The sequence below is a fragment of the Diabrotica virgifera genome, chromosome 10, assembly GCF_917563875.1.
Source record: "Diabrotica virgifera virgifera chromosome 10, PGI_DIABVI_V3a".
Taxonomy (NCBI): Eukaryota; Metazoa; Arthropoda; class Insecta; order Coleoptera; family Chrysomelidae; genus Diabrotica; species Diabrotica virgifera.
The window spans coordinates 16,486,911-16,504,159 of NC_065452.1; the positions used below are offsets into that span (position 1 = coordinate 16,486,911).

At 32.7% G+C, this 17,249-nt stretch overlaps 1 protein-coding gene across 2 annotated transcripts in view; it reads right to left on the bottom strand.

Moving 5' to 3' along the window:
• Positions 1-5,121: 5,121 nt before the first annotated feature.
• LOC114333246 (isocitrate dehydrogenase [NAD] subunit gamma, mitochondrial) overlaps positions 5,122-17,249 on the bottom strand; it is a 49,007-nt gene continuing 36,879 nt past the window's right edge. The window contains exons 8-9 of one of the 2 annotated variants that reach the window (XM_028283108.1): positions 5,427-5,505; positions 5,122-5,225 (exon numbers count right to left, since the gene is read on the bottom strand). In XM_028283108.1, the coding sequence (XP_028138909.1) occupies position 5,225; positions 5,427-5,505 (80 nt within the window). In that variant the 3' untranslated portion in view covers positions 5,122-5,224. Of the gene's footprint in view, positions 5,226-5,422; positions 5,506-17,249 lie in introns of those variants that run through there. The other variant, XM_028283107.1, reaches the window with a different exon arrangement.

The following is a 17,249-nucleotide window of genomic DNA, read 5'->3' on the forward strand; positions in this document are numbered from 1 at the left end:
GCACCAGCTGGTCCGGTGTATGTTCTGATGACATATTCGTGTTCAGCAACCCCAAAAACCCATAAGTAATCTGTCTGCATCAATATAGTACCGAAAAACCTCGCCCAGAGGATGACGCCCCTTGCAGTTACCCCGGGCACCAGGTGTTACGATGGTCTGGTTTGATGGCATGTTCGTGTTTAACGGCCTCAAAAACCCCCGAGTAATGCATTTTCATCAATTATATGCCGAAAACCCTCGAAACCCCAGAAGACGACGTGCTTTAGTAGCGACCCTGGGTACCAGGTACTCCGGAGGTCAATTCTGATGGCATATATTCGTTTCCATCGACCCCCAAAACCCATTAGTGATCCGTTTACATCAATTTAGTGCCAAAAACCCACGAAAATTCAGAAGATGACGTCCCTTGCAGTGACCTTGGGAACCAGGTGATCAGAGAGTCGGTTCTGATGGCGTATTCGTGTTTATAGTGACCCCAAAAAGCCCCCGAATAACAAAATTTGGTCATTAGTACCCTGATTTTGACATGTTGATGCAGTTTTGGATGCATTTTATGCACTTTAAAGTGGAATTATGCATTTCCACCAATTTTTGAATAGTAGACTTTTTTCTTGAAGTCATCCTGAACATAATGCAAAAAACTGCAAGTCTCTAGGTGCTGCATTTAAAAATCGATTTATTTTGTGCTAAATGCCCTCGTCTAGTACCTATAATATACATTGTAAATCATGATTTATTGGGAGTGCTCCTCGTAAAGACCGCGTCCCACAATCAAATAATTTGATCAAACTGGTTTGAGCAAACTGAAAGTGACAGTTAGTGACGTCACATCCTGAGTGTTCATTGTGGATAATAATGAAAAATTTTAATTTTAAATAAAGTACAAACAAGGTAGACAACTCAATACAAAAAATTTGATCAAACTAGACTGATAGTGAGAGCACAGATTTTTAGAATTTCAAAAAAACTGCAATTGTGACGTCACTTTGACGTACTTCCGGAGTTTGCTCAAATTATTTGATGGTGAGACGCGGCTTTTTCAAGTGTCTTGGTTTATTTATTTCTATAGTGTATCTTTATAGTGTATTTATTTTTTATTATTACATTCGGAAAGTACCTGGGAAATCCTTCACCATACGTAGAAAGAATACCATAAGGACTTAATAACGTCATTATTATTAATTTTTCTACTTTGTCTTTCGCCAAGTGCATATCGTGGCGAATTAGCAAGTTTGGTGCTGGTGACTTTAACGCTCGATTTCATAATAAAGTTAAAGTGGACTTTAAATTTAAAGTTGGTACCTTTAACAATGGAATTATTATAGTTACGGGTACCAACTTTAAATTTAAAGTCCACTTTAACTTTATTATGAAATCGAGCGTAAGTGAAGTTTACTAGGGAAGTATTTCATCTTTATAATTAATTTGAATTTAATATATTCACTATTTATTACTACACTACTCCAATACATTAACGCACCACCTTAAAATTGGTCATTTTTGATGTCTCGAATTTCCTAAACCTGTTGTATGATTTAAGTGCTTTTTTTTTAATATGGCAAAGCCTTATTTTTTAACAATATCGTTGCTATTAGACAGGCAAATTGTCATTGTATACCGGGTGTACAAATCAAACTGTATTTTTCTGAAAGTTCACCACACGTTGAAATATTCTAGCATTTATAAAATACTGAAATTAAAACTCAACTATCTTGTTTCATTTACAAAACAACTAACCCAACTAATTTGAGTATGGGCAATTATGCGCGTCCACAAGACTTTTAAGTCTCTGCGCCGCTACGTGTTGCACTATACACGTAGTACTGCGCCTTTGTCGCACTTAAACATAATATACAGTGGCTCACAGCTTAAAAAATGATGCAGTCGCTACTCAATAAAACTAGCTTGTGTCAGTGGATCAATATTTATTCGAAAAAAATTAAATACTAAAATTAAATTACCTATAAGTCTTTTAAAATAGCATGAGCTATTTGTTTGGTTTCAAATATACCTTACGTAGTAATAAATATTTAATTATTTTATGTATGATTTTGATTGCACAGCTAATATGATGCAAGTTTTAAAAGAAAATTAATAAAGAAAACAAACTCAACGCATTGAAAAATGATTGCTAATATTTTGTAGGTTCTCTTCATTATCAATTACAGCCTGTAGTCGTCTAGGCATGAATTCAACCAACTTTCTAGTGTAGTTTGGGGAAATTGTGTCCCAAGCTTAAGTAATTTTTACTTTGCAGTTCATGCGACAAATGCACGAGTTCAAAAACTAAAAAAGGCAACTTAAAACTACATTGTCATTTTCTATATCTCGGGATCTACTGAATATATTTTGATCGTCCTTTTTTAATTTGCATGTAATTTTTCTGTACATTACAAATATGCAATTTGTCTGGACATTTATTAATTAATAACCAGTCTAATTTATTTAAATAATTTTTGTTTTTCCAAAAATCCATGATTTTAATCATACTATCATTATTAATCATAAAAAAGTTAAGGTATACTTAATAAATAAATTATCTTCAATAAATAATTATCTAACAAAAATAATTCATTTATTAAAGTCTACTTTAACTTTTTCTATGATCATTAATGATACTATGTTTAAAAAAGTAGATTTTTGTAAAAAAAATATTTTTTCAAGAAATGTTTAAACAAATTGCATGTTTGTAATGTACGTAAAATTACATACGAATTAAAAAAAGAAAGATCAAAGTCCATTGAGTTGATCCGGAGATACAGAAAATGGTATTAGTTTGAAATTGCTTTTTCGGTATTTTAACTCGGTGGATTTGTAGGTTCACCCTAGTAATCGTTTGAACTACATTTTTCAAAAATCGTACAGAGGGTGCTGTGAAGGTACAATGTTTGTGTAAATTTTTTAAGAAAAAATACAAATCCCATTCTTTAAAATGGCATTCATGAGATTCCTTAATTATTATAAGCAAATTAGCTGTGAATAAAAAAAAACACATGGATAACTTTGTCCCAAATGAACCCAGGCTAATTTTTTTTATTTGAAAATTCGTGTTAAAATAAATCTTTTTAAATATATAAAAAGTTTTTACATACGGACAACATTTTTAAAGTTATTCTAAATGTTTATAAACTAGAAAATTTCAAAAATTTAACATTAGGATTTTTGACTATATTAACTAATTTTTTTATCTTTTTTTTAATACATTTTGATACTATCACTCTTCTACTTTCATTTGGCACACTCAGGCCCTATCTTCATTATTTTCTGTCTTATGTTATTGCAAAATAAAGGTCTCTGGGATAAACAAATAAAATAACTCTTAAACTAATTAATGGATCGGTCTCAAATTTTGAGAGTTTGTTAAGTACCTAAATACCCAACTTTGGGTGAAACACTAAAGTCTAAGGTAGTTTTTCACTTATTTTACAGTTTGCGTAGCAACAAATTGACTTTTTAACTTTCAAAAATCGGCATTTTGAAGGTTTTTCAATGTACTAAAAAATTAAATTTTGTAATTTTATGTTAACTATTTAGCTTTTGAATAGGGTGCAAAAAATCGCGATTTTTGAAATAAATTGTTAATAATTAAAAAACGGACGCGAACTCTAGGCAGGAAACAGGCAGGTTTTCTTCCTATAGGTATACAATAACTAAAAAAGTAGTCAGCTACCTGGATCTTTGAGTGTCCCGAGAAAATCCTTATTTCTTTGGACTATTAATGACATTTCGGCAATTATAAAGCAACCAAGCACGAACCAGATATGATGTATGCTTTGGATCGTTGTCCTGATAAAACCGGTAATTGTTATTTATACCTAATTTTTTAGCACTAGTGGCGAGATGATGGCTTAGTATATCAAAATATATGTATTGGTTCATATTCCCTTCAATAAAATGCATGCTACCTACCCTTGCAGACGAAATACACCCCCACATCATCACTTCACCTCCACCGTACTTTTATATTTTTTTAATTTTAGTTCTTCATTTGGCTTTCTCCACACTGATATTTTTTCCATCGGATCTAAACAAGTTTATTTTGGTTTCATCGGCAAATATTACTGAATTCCAAAAGTTTGGATCTTTATTAACATGTTCCCTGGCGAACACCAATCTAATACGCCTATTTCTTTGGCTAATAAAGTTTTATTTCTAGCAGTTCGACCATGTAGATTATTTTTTCGTAATATTCTCTAATTATTTCGGAGTTATATCTTTTTCCAAACTGTCTTTCCACCTCATCTCGGAATTTTGGTGCACTTTTTTTAGGATTATTTGCTATTTCTCTGAGAATCCATCTTTCCTCAAGTTCGGTAAAAATTTTATTAGGAGCTAGTCTTGATTTATTTTCATTTCGATAACGTTCAATAATGTGCTGAACTGTTGATGAACATTTACCATTTTGGATATGTTTCTTTGGCAATATCCGTTTCTATGGTGAGTGATAATTAAATTTCTCTCACTAATCGTAGTTCCGCTGCCCATTTTTAAATAATTTTGTTAGGGGCCGTCCATTAATCACGTGAGGCTCGAAAGGGGGGGAGGGGGTCTATAAAAAATCACGAAATGTCTCAATCCACGTGATATACGTGGTCTTAAACCTCAAAATGTATCACCAAGGGGGAGGGGGGGGGTTAAAATATGCTAAAAAACCTCACGTGATTAATGGACGGACCCTTATTTGACGATTAAATACTTTCAAATGTCAAATAAAATAGAAATAACTGCAACATGAATTTAATCTAAAGCCCACTTCGCAAATTTCAAACTGAAAAGTTGTGTAAGGCTTTATCGTACCTGCATTATTTTAGCTGTGGCATCAAAATTATACATAAAATAATGAAATAATTTTTGTTATTTAAGTATGCTATATTTGAAACCCAAAAAATAGCTTATGCTATTTTATAAGAATAATAGCAATTTAATTTCAGTATGTAATTTTTTTCTAATAAATATTGAGCCACTGACACAAGCTAGTTTTATTGAGTAGCGACTGCATCCATTTAAGCTGTGAGTCAAAAATTCCAACAAATACTTTTCATTTATAAAAATTAGTGTTCAGCGATCTCGATCTAGTTTTTGGATAGTTTTCTTCGTAGCTGATAAATAAACGTTCAAACATTCTGTAACGAAATTTTTTATTGTAGTTATTTACAAATAAAATATAATAAATTATTCAAACACATTGTTACCAAATATTCAATAATACTATTGTGGCTTGAAATCTGCAAAAGAAATAAAATATAAAAATAGATTCGAGGATGAATAGTGTGAGTGTAAAAGCACAAACAGATTAAATGCAGAACATGCACAAACATGTTTGATGACAATGTTATTTGTTAACAACGAACATCGTTTCTGGCAATTAATGACATGTCATATTAGTGTGCCATCACCACAACCACATTCAGAGCAATTCAAATTACCATGGTCTAATGTCGGATTGTAATATGTGGTCAATTATTCTCTGAACTACATCTGTGCTTTTGGCGGTACCACCCAAATCTGAAAAAAAAAATAACTTCGTTAATAATCCAGGAAAATAAGCTAGAAATAGACCATGTTCGAGACACTCAAATATCCAGGTAGCTGACTACTTTTTTAGTTATTGTAGACCCATAGGAAGAAAATCTACCTTCTTCCTGCCTAAGTTCGCGTCCGTTTTTTAATTATTAACAATTTAGTGCAAAAAACGCGATTTTTTCGATTTTTGCACCCCATTCAAAAGCTAAATAGTTGACATAAAATGTAATTTTTTAGAACATTTGAAAACCTTCAAGATGCAGATTTTTGGAAATTAAAAAGTTAATTTGTTGCTTCGCAAACTACACAATAAGTGAAAATCGTTATTTGTTAATAACTTTTACTAAAACTAACTTAGAACTTTAGTGTTTGACCCAATTTTGGTATTGGGGTACTACAGTCAAAATTTGAGAACGATAGATTAATTAGTTTAAAAGTTATTTTATTTGTTTATCCCAGAGATGTTTATTTAGTTTATCCCAGAGATATTTATTTTGCAATAACATAAGACAGAAAATAATGAAAGTAAAAAGGCGATGCTATCAAAATGCATTAAAAAAAAAATAAATCTAATATAGTCAAAAATCCTAATGCCAAATTTTGTAATTTATAAACATTTAGAATAACTTTAAAAATATTGTCCGAAAATAGAAAAAATAATTTTATATATTCGAAAAGCTGGTATTCCATTCCATTAGAAAAGCTGGTATATGTTCCACGAATTTTTAAAAATGTAGTTCAACTAGTCGTGGTAAGTAAAAGGGGAACTGGGAGCCGACAAATGCATGAGTTCAAAAACTAAAAAAGCAACTTAAAACTACTATCATTTCCTGTATCTCGGGATCTACTCACTGGATTTTGATCTCTTTTTTTAATTTGTATATACTTTTTGTGTACATTACAAATATGCAATTTGTCTAGACATTTATTTATTAATTAATAAATAGTCTAATTTGTTTAAACAATTTATGAAAAAATAGTTTTTTTCCCAAAAAACCATGTTTTTAATCATACTGTCATTACTAATCATAGAAAAAGTTAAGAAATACTTTAATCAATAAATTATCTTCAATAAATAATTATCTAATAAAAATAATTTATTTATTAAAGTGTCCTGTAACTTTTTCTATGCTCATTAATGATACTATGATTTAAAAAATAGATTCTTGGAAAAAAATATTTTTTAAAGAATTGTTTAAACAAATTCGACTGTTTATTAATTAATACATTTATAAACAACTTGCATATTTATAATATACGTAGAAATTATATACAAATTAAAAAAAGAAGGATCAAAATCCATTGAATTGATCCGGAGATACAGAAAACTGTATTAGTTTGAAATGGGTTTTTCGGTATTTCAACTCAGTGGATTTGCAGGTTCCCCCTAGTAACCGTTTGGACTACATTTTTGAAAATTCGTAGAAGGTGGTGTGAAGGTACAATGTTTTTTGCAAATTTTTTAACAAAAAATACAAACCCCATTCTTTAAAATGGCATCAATGAGATTCCTTAATTATTATAAACAAATTAGCTGCGAATTAAAAAAAAACACATGGCTAATTTTGTCCCAAATGAACCCAGGCTAAATTTTTTCATGGGACAATATTTTTAGAGTTATTCTAAATGTTTATAAACTATAAAATTTCAAAAATTTGGCATTAGGATTTTTGACTATATTAATTGTTTATCTTTTTTTAATACATTTTGATACTATCACTCTTCTACTTTTATTTGGCATACGCAGAATTACCCTATATTCATTATTTTCTGTCTTATGTTATTGCAAAATAAGGGTCTCTGGGATAAACAAATGGAATAACCTTTAAACTAATTAATGGATCGGTCTCAGATTTTGAGGGTTTGTTAAGTACCAAAATACCCAACTTAGGGCGACACCCTAAGTTAAATTTACTAAAAGTTATTAATAAATATCGATTTTAATTTATTTTCCAATTTGGGAAGTAACACATTGACATTTAACATTCAAAAACCGGTATTTTGAAGTATTTTCAATGTTCTAAAAAATAAAATTATTTAATTTTATGTCAACTATTTAGCTTTTTAATGGGGTGCAAACAATGAAAAATATCGCGTTTTTTTGACACTAAATTGTTAATAATTAAAAAACGGACGCGAACTCTATCTAGGCAGGAAACAGGTAGGTTTTCTTCCTATAGGTCTACAATAACTAAAAAAGTTGTCAGCTACCTGGATATTTGAGTGTCTTCGAGAAATTTCTTATTTCTCTGGACTATACGTGTACATCTTACGAAATATTTTACAGTGAGACAGTAGACAGTAAGCCAACAACATAAATTGCTTGTGCTGGACGTCGAAGTAAAAAGCGAAACTAACCAAATTATACGAGAGGACCACAAAAAAAAATCAAGTGGTGGATGTTAAAAGATGAGAAAGAAGGCATATTCACGGCAAGAATAGTAGAAAGAATGTTTTGGAACATTAAAGGAAGCCCTAATACAATTTAGAGGAAGATGATCAGCATCATTAGAGATACTGTTATTGAAATACTTGGGAAAACGTCAGGTAAGAAGTTTGAGGATAAAGAATCTTGGTGGTGGTTAACGAAGTACAAGAAAAAATAAAAGAGAAGAGAAAATTATATAAAAAGTGGCAAGAAAATACGTCAGAACAGATCTTGAAACCTTGGTCTCCCAAAAGGAAGCGAAAGTAGTAGTAGCAAAAGCTAAAGCACAAGCCTATACAAATCTATACGATAAACTTGATACCAGAGAAGGCGAAACAAAGATACATAAAATAGCCAAACAGAGAGCAAAGAAAGCAAAATACTTTAATCAAATTAGATGTATCCGAGCTGAAAATAATAAAATACTAATTCGTGAAAGGATGTCAAAAAGATATGGAAAAGTACTTTGACTTTATTAAATGAAGAATTTGACAGAAATCCAGTTGGGTTAACGGAGACAGAAAAGCAATGGTCAACAAAATAACAAATGAGGAAGCGGTCCAAGCACTTCAAAAAATACAGAATGAAAAAGCAGTTGCGCCAGATGCTATTCCTGTGGAAGTGTGGAGAGCATTAGGAGAGACAGGAGCAAGTTCGCCGACAGGTTTATTTAATAGAATTATGGAAGTTGGACAAATGCCAGACGAATGGAGAAGCAGTATATTAGTACCTGTTTACAAAAACAAGCGAGATATATGAGGCGCTCAGAGTAACAGTGGCCTAACCCCAAAAACGAAGCATTGAGATAAACGCAATCTATACATTCGTATTTCCATTATGCTTATGGATATTATGGCATTTAGCCAAATATAGAGGTAAGTTGTGTAAACCCTGGTTAATCCGAAGATTTAATGTTGCTGCTTTTATTAATATAATAATCTAAAAATGCTTACTTTGTGGATTAGGCCACTGTTGCTCTGAGCGCCTCTTAGTATAACAATACACAAACTACAGGGCTATAAAAGTACTTAGTCACACCATGAAACTATGGGAAATAGTAATTGATTGATGGATACGTGAAGAAACAGAAATATGTGATAGTTAATTATGCAGGGCAGATCAACCACAGATGGAATTTTCATTATAAGGCAGATGATGAAAAAACTACAGGATAAAAGAGGCAAACACTCATATATGTGATTCATTGATCTTCAGGAATCCCCAAGAAATTCTGTGGTGGGCACTAAATAAGAAAGGAGCATCCGGTGAACACGTAAAGATTGTGACAGATGTGTATGAGGGAGTAGTGTTAGGACAGGTGTGGGAGAGACTGATAAATTTCATGTGAAAGCAGGATTGCACCAAGGCTCGGTGCTTAGTCCTTATTTATTATCATTAGTTTTAGAACAGATAACAGCGAAACTACAGGGTAAATTCCCTGATGCTTAATGTATGCTGATGATGTGGTGATGATATGTATGTGGAATTAAACAAACAAATATCTTCACGATGTTACGGATAGGTCGTAGTCGATCCGGTTCTACTTCTTCTTCTTTTGGCATCATAACCCTGGATGGATCTTTGCCTGGCTGGCTATATCCTTCCACTCGGATCTCTCTTGTGCCCTTCTTCTCCATTGTCTTATGTTCATGGTTTTCAGGTCGTCCTCCACGTCATCCAACCATCTCGTTCTGGGCCTTCCTTTTTTTCGCCTTCCTATCGGATTCCATTGTAATATTTTCTTTGTTGTCTTTTCATCATCTTGTCTCTGCACATGTCCCAGCCATGCCAGTCTTGTGATTTTTCACAAATCGTACAATAACGTAACCTTCATTTAATTTATTAACCTCGTTGTTTCCCCTGATTCTCTATGTGCCGTCTTTGTCCTGCACCGGGCCATATACTTCTCAGTATTTTCTCTCTCTAATGTCCTGAGTTGGGCTTTATCCCTTTTCGTCATTACCCAGGTTTCACAACCATAAGTTACCACGGGTCTAACTAATGTTCTGTAGATAGTCAGTTTGGTTCTTTTGTCTAATAATTTCGATGTCATCAATCTTTTACTAGCATAGTATGTACGATTTCCGCTGGAAATACGTGAATTAATTTCGCTACTTCTGATTGATTTCTGTGTCCAGAACGTTCAAACTACACGTCCAAACACGTTCAATAGTATAGTTGTCTATTGTGATATAATTTTAATTGCCAGGTGTTCTTTGACGGTCATGTACTTCGTTTTTTGCTTCTTTTATTTTAAGCCCCCTTTTTCGTGCTTCAGGATCAATTTCTTTGAACGCTTCCATTAGTCGTGGCTTGTTCCTACTAATGATAGCTACATCGTCTGCATATGCAGTAATTTGTACTGTCTTTGGTGTTTATATGGCCGGTTATATTGGTTTTCCTTATGACTGACTCAAGAACTACAGTGGTGTTAAAAAGTCCTGCATCACCTAAGCGCCTTATAGTTTTTGACGTTTAACACAAGTTTTTTGTATATTTTTGCTAATTCATTTTAAGTTTGTGCTTGTAATTAGCATTATCGGTATACTTACTAATGTTTTTTTAATTACTAGCTCAAAATTCTACAGAAAAGATTAAAATAATCTGATTGAAGGAATTTCCCATAATCCGAGAAAATTATGAGGTGATTATTAAGTCGTTAAAATACTATTAAATTGAATCTTAATGACAAATTTGCCACATAATATAAACACTGTAGTTACCCTAACACATTTATTCGCTCTTTGATTTTTGATAAAAAGGTCAAAATGTCATCCCAGACCAAACAAACTAAATTATCGAACGAAAAGCGTTTTGAAATTATTTTTTACCATAAAAACGACAAATCTAGTCGCGAAATAGCATCCGCAGTAAACTGTAATCAATCTACAGTAATTAGAGCCATTAAAAAGTATGCTGAACAAGGAAAAATCGACGACAGACCGCGTATTTGTTAAGGTGATGCAGGACTTTTTAACACCACTGTAGGTTGAATAGCATGGTTGATAGAGCTTCTCCCTGTCTCACTTCCATGTTGATGTCAAATAGGGGAGTCAGTTCTCCATCTACGCTGACTGTGGCTTTTGAGCCCTGCAACCTCATTTTTGTGAGGCTGAGATATTTATTAGGTATACCTAGATTACGAAGGTATACACCTATATTACGAAGGATACATTCTCAGCATTTTGTCTCTTTTCACACTATCAAAAGCTTGTTTAAAGTCTATATACATATTATATAGTTCTATGTCGTATTCATAAGCTTTTCCTTGTATCGTTCTTAGTATGAATATATTATCTGTAGTGGCTCTATTTGGTCTGAATCCATTTTGATATTCATTAATTACTTTCTCGGAGTATTCCAACAATCGATTGATACCAGAAAGAATTTTGTATATTACATTTAGCAATGTAACTGGCCTATAATTATAGCATTCTCTCTTATCTCCTCTTCTTATATATTGGCTGTATAAGGCCAACTGTCCATTCCTCCGGCATTTGCTCCTTGGTCCATATTAATGATATTAGCTAATGAATTTTTCCCCAGCGTTTAGATCCTCCATGTTTTAGTAATTCCGTCTGTCCCTTTCGCTTTATTGTTTTTTAGTTTCTTTATTATTTGAACTACTTCCTCATAACTCGGATTTTCATTGTACTGCTCAGCCGTATAATATATTGTCTCGGTTTGATTATTTTCGTTGTCTGCATTTAGGTTTTATTCGACGTATTCTGTCCATCTTGTTCTTTTCTAATCTTCATTGTTCATGTCTAAACAGGCCATTTCTATCACTTACGAAAATTATGACATCTTCATACAGGTCCTGCTAAAATAAAACAATAAATATCATGCTTCTAACATTAAACCACAATTATCTCCAAAACTATGAACTTTAGGTATAGGGAAGCCTATTACCATTTGAAAGATAATTAACTTTTTTTCATTAAAATTATAAAATACCGGGTGTTTATTTAAAATTATTGACTTGAAGTGTGGATTGAAGTTTAAAATATTGGCCTATTATTTGTGCACACCCTGTATTTAGAAATTCAATTTCTATGTAAATTCCTGAAAGAATGTTGCCTTTTTATGTGCAAAGGTATTCAAGACATTATGTTTGTAAATTGATGAGCTTTTAACTTCGAAAAATTTGTCTCTATTTGTCATATTTTTTGAAAAAGATGAATAAATAAAAAATATGAAGTGTTGACCTATGGTGTCTTATACAAATTTTGTCTAGAATTATACGTTGAATCTAAAAATCCAATAATATACAGGGTGTTCCATTTAAAGTGTGGCAAGTTTGTTAAAATTTTCTCTAGTTCGTATTCTTCTTGTTTTTGTATTTTGACTCTGTTTTTTAATGTGCCTGCAGTAAGTTGTCATTCCATCGGTTTCGTGGTCTTCCCACTGATCGTCTTCCTATTGGGAACCGTCTCTCGCCGTCCTTACTATTCTATTTGTTGTCATTTGGCTTATGTGGTCGTTCCATTCTAATTTTCTGTTTTTTACCCAGTTATTAATGTTGTCCACCTAGCATCTCCGTCGTATATCTGCACTTCTAGCTCTATCCCATAGTGTCTTACCATCGATTTTTCGAAGGGTTTCTCTTTGCTGTTCCTAGTATTATTTTTGTCCTTTCTTTATCAGGTCGTGGTTCTGTCGCGTATGTCATTATTGGTCTGATGACTGTTTTGTAAATTCTGCCTTTCGCTTCTTTTCCGATATTTTTATTTCTCCATATTGTGTCGTTCAGGCAACCTGCGGCTCTGTTTGCTCTATTCACTTGATCTTCCACTTCTGTGTCGAGCTTTCCGTAGCTGGATAGTGTGATGTCTAGATATTTAAAACTCCATGACTTGTTCTATTATCTGACCCCCCAGCTATAATTTACATCTTATTAGATTTGCTGTTATAACCATGCATTTGGTCTTTTTTGGGGAAATTAACATGTTTCATTTTCTAGCGGTTATATTAAATTGGTGCGGCATACGTTGTAAATCATCTTCACTTATCATCATACGTCGCCTGCATAGTAGATTATTTTAAGTTGTGTTTCTCCCATTTGGTATCCTTTTTTAGTTCTTACTTTTTTTATTATTTCATCCATGATCAGGTTAACAATAGAGGACTCAGGGTGTCTCCCTTTCTTATCCTATTGCCAGCTTCAATTGGGTCAGTTAGTTCTTCTTCTACTTTTACTTTTATTGTGTTGTTCTGGTAGAGTAGATATTTTCGATCGTTTTAATTATTCCTAGAGATGCCTCTCTTGAGTAAAATGCATAACGTCTTTCAATTTGACCCTGTCAAATATTTTCTTAACGTTCACGAAACATAAATATGTCGGTTCGTGTATTTTAATGACTTCTCTTGAACCTGCCTCATTATCAATATAGCGTCGGTCCTAACCTAGCGTCCCGACCTAAAACCTTGTTGTATTTCTGCTAATGTTATAATTTTATTCAGTTTGTTTGTTATCACTTTGGTTGTTAATTTTAATATTGTGTTTAATAAATTAATTTCTCTGTAATTCTCCAGGTCGGATTTTTCTCCCTTTTTGAAGAGGGTTATTGCTTGATCTCCAGTCTTGTGGTATTGGGTTTTGTTTCTATTATTTTTTGGATTAGTTTTAATAGTTTTTTGGTCAGATCTCGTCCTCCGACTTTAGGAGTTTATTCGATATTCTGTCTTCTCCTGGTGATTTTCTGTGTTTTAATTCATTAATGCTTCCTTTATTTCTGCTTCTTCAATGTTTATTTCATCGTTTATTGTCACTTCAGGTGTTGGTGGTTCATTATCGTCATCTTTAGCAAATAGAGATCGAAAGTAGTCTGCCCAAGACCTTTTGAATGTGTTTCGTTTTTATTAGTTCGTTCATCTCTTTCCTTTGCCCTCTGATCATTCTCCATATTTCTTTTTGTGTTCCGTAGAAGTCGTGTCCCATCTGTTTTGAGAAGCTCTCCCAGTGTTTCTTTTTTATTTGTCTGACTATAGTGCTCGTTTCCGTTATCGTACCCTATACGGTGAAACATAATCCGTTAATAAAACTACTGAGAACAAAGAACATCGACACACGGGATATAAGAATAATAAATAATTTGTATTATGAACAAGAAGCTGTCATAAGAATAAATAATTTAAACACCAATAAAATAAAAATCAAAAGAGGCGTTAGACAGGGCTGTATTTTGTCGCCATCACTGTTTAATGCATACTCAGAAGAAATATTCAAAAAAGCATTAGAAGATGAAGTGGCAGGCATAAAACTAAATGGCCTACCCATATGTGAAATTAGATACGCCGATGACACAATACTAATAGCAGAAACTATTACAGATCTACAAAGAATTTTAGATAAGGTTATTGCAACGAGTGAAGAATTTGGTCTGGCACTAAACATAAAGAAAACGAAATTCATGGTATATCAAAGAAAAATATTAGAAACATAAATCTACACGTAAATAATAAGACGATAGAACGAGTTCAGAATTATAACTATTTAGGGACAAACATTAGTGAAACAAACGATTATACCAAAGAAATCCGAATTAGAATAGAAAAGGCTAGAAGTGCATTCACTAATATGAAACAAATATTATGTAGTAGAGACCTCACCCTAGATATTTAAAAGAGAGTACTAAAATGTTATGTATTTTCTGTTCTTTTGTATGGTGTGGAGACATGGACTCTCAATAAACAATTTCTCAATAGATTGGAAGCATTTGAGATATGGACGTATCGAAGAATGCTGAGAATCTCCTGGACAGACAGAATAACCAATGAGGAAGTACTAAGGAGAATACAGAACAGCAGGGAGATACTGCATTCCATCAAAATAAGAAAACTTCAATACTTGGGTCATATAACACGTGGTGACAGATATGAACTCCTAAAATTAATTATGCAGGGAGAGATTCAAGGAAGGCGCAGTATAGGTAGGAGAAAAATGTCCTGGCTGAGAAATCTCAGAGAAGAGAATGGTTTGGATGCAGCTCAACTGAACTCTTTCCGGCTGTAGTGTCGAAAGTGAGCATAGCAATGATGATTGCCAACCTTCGTCGCGGAGATGGCACGTAAAGAAGAAGTGCTCGTTTCGTTTCTGCTTCGTTTATAGTGGTTGTATGCCTGTTGTGTTTTTTGTTCTGTATTGTAAAAAGGCTTTCTTCTTTTCCTCACATTTTATCTTCCTCTCGAAACCATGGGATTTTCTTTTTTGATATATTAGTATTCGCTACTTTGCTCTTTCCAAGTGATTCTGTTGCTGCGTTAATTATCTTATCTTTTGAGTTTTCCCAGCTTTCCTCGATGTTATCGTTTTCTAATATTCCATTCTCAACAATCTTCTCGTTCGGCAGCAAGTTAGTTATAACTTGTAATTCCCATAAACAAATATTCATAAATACAACCGTGTAAGTAGTTTCATATATACATATATATATATATATACATATATATATATATATATATATATATATATATATATATATATATATATATACACAAATGGAAAGGATTAATGGGTAAGCAGCTGAAATAATGGAGCCAAGAGTACTCTTTTTTCAATATCAAATATATTTCGGTATTGCCTTTATACCATCATCAGTGATTGCTACAAATGTGTTATAAGTGAGTTGCTTTGTGAAATAATTAAAAATGTTATTAAACTTACAAAGTTGAGATTGCGGCTCTCAACTAGAGCCGCAATCTCAACTTTGTAAGTTTAATAACATTTTTAATTATTTCACAAAGCAACTCACTTATAACACATTTGTAGCAATCACTGATGATGGTATAAAGGCAATACCGAAATATATTTGATATTGAAAAAAGAGTACTCTTGGCTCCATTATTTCAGCTGCTTACCCATTAATCCTTTCCATTTGTGTTTAATATTGTTCAGCTGTGATCAAAATTGGATATATATATATATATATATATATATATATATATATATATATATATATATTGTAAGCCGTCGTGAAACACTTGCATAGATGACATTACAAATCTAGTTAATACGACTGTAACTATGACCTAACTGACTGATTGTTTATGTCTAATTTTATATAAAAATAAAACATCTAGGAACAAAACTGATTACGCACTATACTAAATTTACAATCAAGATGCAGTAGAAAAAAACAAACCAAGACACGTTAAAAGCTACTAGGAGCACTCCCGAATCATAATTTACAATGTATAAACTTTGGAAATGATGATTTGGGATTTACAATGTATATACATTGTAAATTATGATTTGGGAGTACTCCTAGTAGCATTTAACGTGTCTTGATTTCTTTATCTCTACTGCATCTTGATTGTAAATTTAGTATAGTTTGATATAATATGTGAAATAATAATACAAATAGTTTCAAAAGTTATGCATTACTCAAAATGTTCGTTATTATTAACTATTTTCAGAAACTACTGTTATAGATCATTTATAAAAAAAATATATTTATATAACGTTGAGACATATTTTTTATTTTAAAAGAGATACTGATTTTTTTAATAAAAAAATGAAGTACTAAAATATTTATTTCTAATTAAAATGTATTTAACAATTATTTTAATCTCGTGTATTTCCACCACGGGTATAAAGTCTATCAATAATACTGCTATAAAGTCTATCAATAATTTCCTGGGCAGATTTTCCCATTTTTCTCTACAGCCAATTTTAAGTTCATGAAGGGTTCTAGGAGGATTACTTCGGACAAGAACAGCTCTGGAGAGCACATCTCATGCATGTTCAATGGGGCTCATATCTGGAGACATCGCAGGCCACTTCAAAAGGTGTATACCTTCTGTCTCAAGATTGCCGTTAACCGCTAGAGTCCTACGTGGGCGGGCGCTATCATCCATAAATACAAAATCTTCACCCACAGCTCCTCGTCATAATGTCACATGAGGTTCTAAACTCCGTGTGATGTACTTTTTTCCTGTTCCCGTCTGTTCCTGAGTCCCGTCAATAACCACCAATTCCGTGCATCAACTTGCCATAATACCTCCCCAAAACATAATACTATTTAAACAGATTTTGGCCTCGTCTGAAAAAAGCACAAAATTCCAAAACTGGGTTGTAGCTGAGGAACTCTTATTGGTCGACGACTCCTCAAACCTGACTCTAAAATTCTTCTTCTTATTGTAGCCAACGATACTCGTGACTCTTGTAGCATGCCTGACACCACTTAGGAGGGCTAGTACAGACATAAAAGAACTTCTCTGAATGGAAATTCTGATACATTTATTCGGTTACTCATTGGCAACTCAGAGTCTACTAGAGCGACCTCTATTCTGTATC